The 3,441-nt window shown below is 32.1% G+C and overlaps 1 protein-coding gene across 1 annotated transcript; it reads left to right on the plus strand.

The window, feature by feature from the left end:
* Positions 1,130–3,441, plus strand: LOC109331970. Its single transcript, XM_019566796.1, has 2 exons — positions 1,130–1,493; positions 2,531–3,441. The coding sequence occupies exons 1-2, from the start codon at positions 1,272–1,274 to the stop codon at positions 2,762–2,764; spliced, it is 456 nt and encodes a 151-aa protein (XP_019422341.1). The 5' UTR covers positions 1,130–1,271; the 3' UTR covers positions 2,765–3,441.

Genomic DNA, 3,441 nt, shown 5'->3' on the forward strand with positions numbered 1-3,441 from the left:
AAGTGTATTTATCCTAGAACCCATCACTTAATGATAAATTGTTATATAAATAGTAAGCATTCAAGTTAATTGTAATTAATTATGATTATATATAAATATATATAACTTATTACATCTAACTTTATTTTTTTGTATGTTTATGATTCCCATATTCAAAGTTATTTCCTTTTTTTGGCGAGATTATGTAGTCATAAATATAATATTATTATCACAAAGATAGTAAATCAATAATAGTTAGATAATATGATTTGGTTTTTCCATTTTTATTTTTACTAATTTATATTTTGAGTGTGTTATCTTTCTGTTATATGTAAATTAATTCTATCTTTATTTATCATGTTTATATAATTTTTAAATACTAATTTATGATATCTAATTTAACTAATAACATAAAGTTTTTGAATTTAAAAACTACCCATTTGACCTATGTCACTTTTCTCGTAAATAGTATAATTAGTAAAAAAATTAGTAGAATGATATATCATTTTTTTTTTAAAATAGAACAAACAAAAGTCGGATGCATCGGTACATCTTCGATGAAGAACAACAATTTCATTCTTATTTGAGTCTAACACATTATTTTATAATTTAGAGTTAATTACACTGAGTTTTAGTGAAATTATACAAACCATTCCTCACTTTTCTACCTATACTCAACCCTCTAATACACTCTGATCACCTCTCCATGAGAAATAAGTAAAAAATTAAATAAAAATGTGATAAATGCAATTAAGTTAAACAAAACATGGTATATTCTGAAGAAAAGTTCAAATAATATACAAATCAACGTATCTTTATTATTTTTTGTTACAAAATGCATCAACAATTCAAAATAAATATTACTTAAATTGTTCTTATACTATATCGTAACGAACTAAAAATAATAAAGATGTACCGGCTGATATATTATTTGGACTTATCTCCATAATATATCATGTTTTGTTTAACTTAATTACATTTATCACATTTTTTGTTTAAAAAATTACACTTATTTATTTTTCATGTCTGAATAATGAGTAAAAATAATTTATATAATTTCAATAATTGATGAGACCTACCATTTCTTCATAATTTGTTACAACTCCTACTAACTAAGAACAACGACCACTGTGATGCTTTTAGATGGGAAAGAATCTACTGTGTTAGATACAGTGTTGTTTATGTTTGAGTTTCCGTGTAGCTACATCAACACAAAAGAGCGAAGATAGAGAGACATAAGTACAAGAACGATTCTGACCTGGTGCGACGTCGTTTTCTATTTCCCTTTGAGAATGGGATTCTTCAGAAAGATAGCAGGATTTCTAGGGTTATCAAAGGACCAAATCCACGAAGAAGAGAATGGCGAGGGTGGTCAACCCAGTACGACGCCGTATCGCGTTAAAGAAAATGGTCTTCCTCGTAAAGGGTTTAGCGTCCCTGCCCAGGTTGTCATCGATCGCCCTCACCTTGGTCCTATTCTCACTCCTTCCACTTCCGGCGACGGCGGCGTTCAGGTCCGTTCTTCCATTTCTCAATTTCCTTCAATAGATTATACAACATATATTCATTGAATCTTGAATTCACATAAATTATAAAAAAAATAGTTTTTTGCATTCGCCACATCAAGGGCAATGATCTTTGTATGTTTGAGAAAGAGTGTATTTTTTCCCTCATTTGCATTCCCACTATTTGATTCCTTGTTTTTTTTTCTCTATCTATGAAATACTTCAAGCATATCTGTTCCAAATAGAGAAATTATTAGGTTCGGTGGCAGAGTGTAGTAACATCTAGGGCATGTGCTGTTATTCTACTGGTTTAGTTTCACTATGCTTAATATCCCAACTTATCCAGCATTAAAGCTTAACTTGTTTCTCGTTTCTTTTACTTAGAGCACATTCACATGAATGGATTGACTTAATATTACTTAACCCAAAACACAATGAAGATATGAGAAGGGGATTATTTAGATAATGGTGAACTTCTAGACTCTAGGCATGCTCTGTATTGAAATAGTTTGCTTCTATGTTTTATGAATAATCATTGGGCGTTGGCCTAGCTTGATAATATATGTATGTAGCAGTTCAATAAATGAAACAATATTAAGTTACAAGATTCTAGTAAGCAGTCAGATGAAGCGGGAGAAACTAGAGTTATGTCGCCTTTTTAGTGATTTTTCAGCCATCTTTTGAAAATTATTGACCACCACTACTATGATGATTGTTATTAAATTGGAAATACTTTTACCAAGAATTCCTAAATATTCTCTAAAAATAATTTCTCTATGCTTAGTTTATTAAGGCTTGGTTGTTATTGTTTTACCTTTCACCTGTTACACTTTTGTCTCCAATGCCAACCTTTTTGTATTTAAGTGTAGTGGATGTAAATGTTTATTTCTCGTTTATGCAACTCTCAGTGTTTCTTATTGCAATGATGCCTCTTTGTTTAGTTTTCTCAGTTAAGTTATGGGAGTTCATGGTTAGATGATTTTTTCTTGTAAAGTGATTTACTGCTAGCAGGTGATTAATTTCTGGGTTGTATTTCTCTAAATCAGGGTCTGAGATGGTATGCGAAACATCTTAGGATAGATGAAGATGGAGATGTAGCAGATGAATTCCTTGACGAGGTTTCTTCAGAGGCCTCAACACTTCATGTAGATCATCTCATAACAAAGACAAGGGTTAAACATAAGGGTGCCAGTAGGCGAGCCAAAGTGAAGCAACAGGTTCTATCAGATGGGAAACTTATGCATTGTGTGGAACACAGAGGAAGATTGCAGCTGGTATAAAAAACCTTAGTAGACATTGGTCTGGCTAATTGATTCGTTGGGCTTTATCTGTTAAGTTATGCCTACGGTGGGAACCTTCTGTCAGAACACTAAATATTTTACCTAAGATTTACTTGATGGTTCCTTTTTTCTCTTTTCATGTCTTTCACGTATCATTAGCTGTGAACATGAATGAGAATTGAGTATTGCTGCATTTGGTGAAAGTAAGTGGGAGTTAAACCTGCAATGCAAGGCACTCCAAGTATGTTGTCCTACAAATTTAACTGCTGACTAGAAGCTATATTACCAAGCCTGCTTCAAGTTCTTTAGATCTGGTGGTTGAATTTTTTTGGCTACAGGCATATTGAATAATGTAGAAAGAGGATAGTTGGATGAGAAGGGCCATGTTTGAGGACTGATGAGATTTATGAAGCTCTCAACTTTATCTAGCAGTCCGTTTTGAATTGAAGTTCCTAGTGAGTTATGGTGGGTTTGTTTTCACGTGGGTATCAAAATGTTGATCGTGTGGAAGATAATGGTCACTAAATTTTTCTCTTTTCTAGCTACAGCTTTAACTGTTTGTAATAGTATATTTTGATGAAGTACCCAAATGTCAATGTAATTTGTTAAGCTCAAGCGTAAATGGCTTTTATAATAAGCTCATGCAGGATTGCAACCTTGTCTTTGTTTTAGCTTCA

This window comes from Lupinus angustifolius, chromosome LG17 (assembly GCF_001865875.1).
Source record: "Lupinus angustifolius cultivar Tanjil chromosome LG17, LupAngTanjil_v1.0, whole genome shotgun sequence".
In the NCBI taxonomy this organism is placed as follows: Eukaryota; Viridiplantae; Streptophyta; class Magnoliopsida; order Fabales; family Fabaceae; genus Lupinus; species Lupinus angustifolius.

Coding starts and splice junctions, on each gene's coding strand:
- LOC109331970 (XM_019566796.1), top strand. CDS start 1,272: ATGGGATTCTTCAGAAAGATAGCAGGATTTCTAGGGTTATCAAAGGAC. Junction 1,494..2,530: donor CCGGCGACGGCGGCGTTCAG/GTCCGTTCTTCC, acceptor TCTCTAAATCAG/GGTCTGAGATGGTATGCGAA.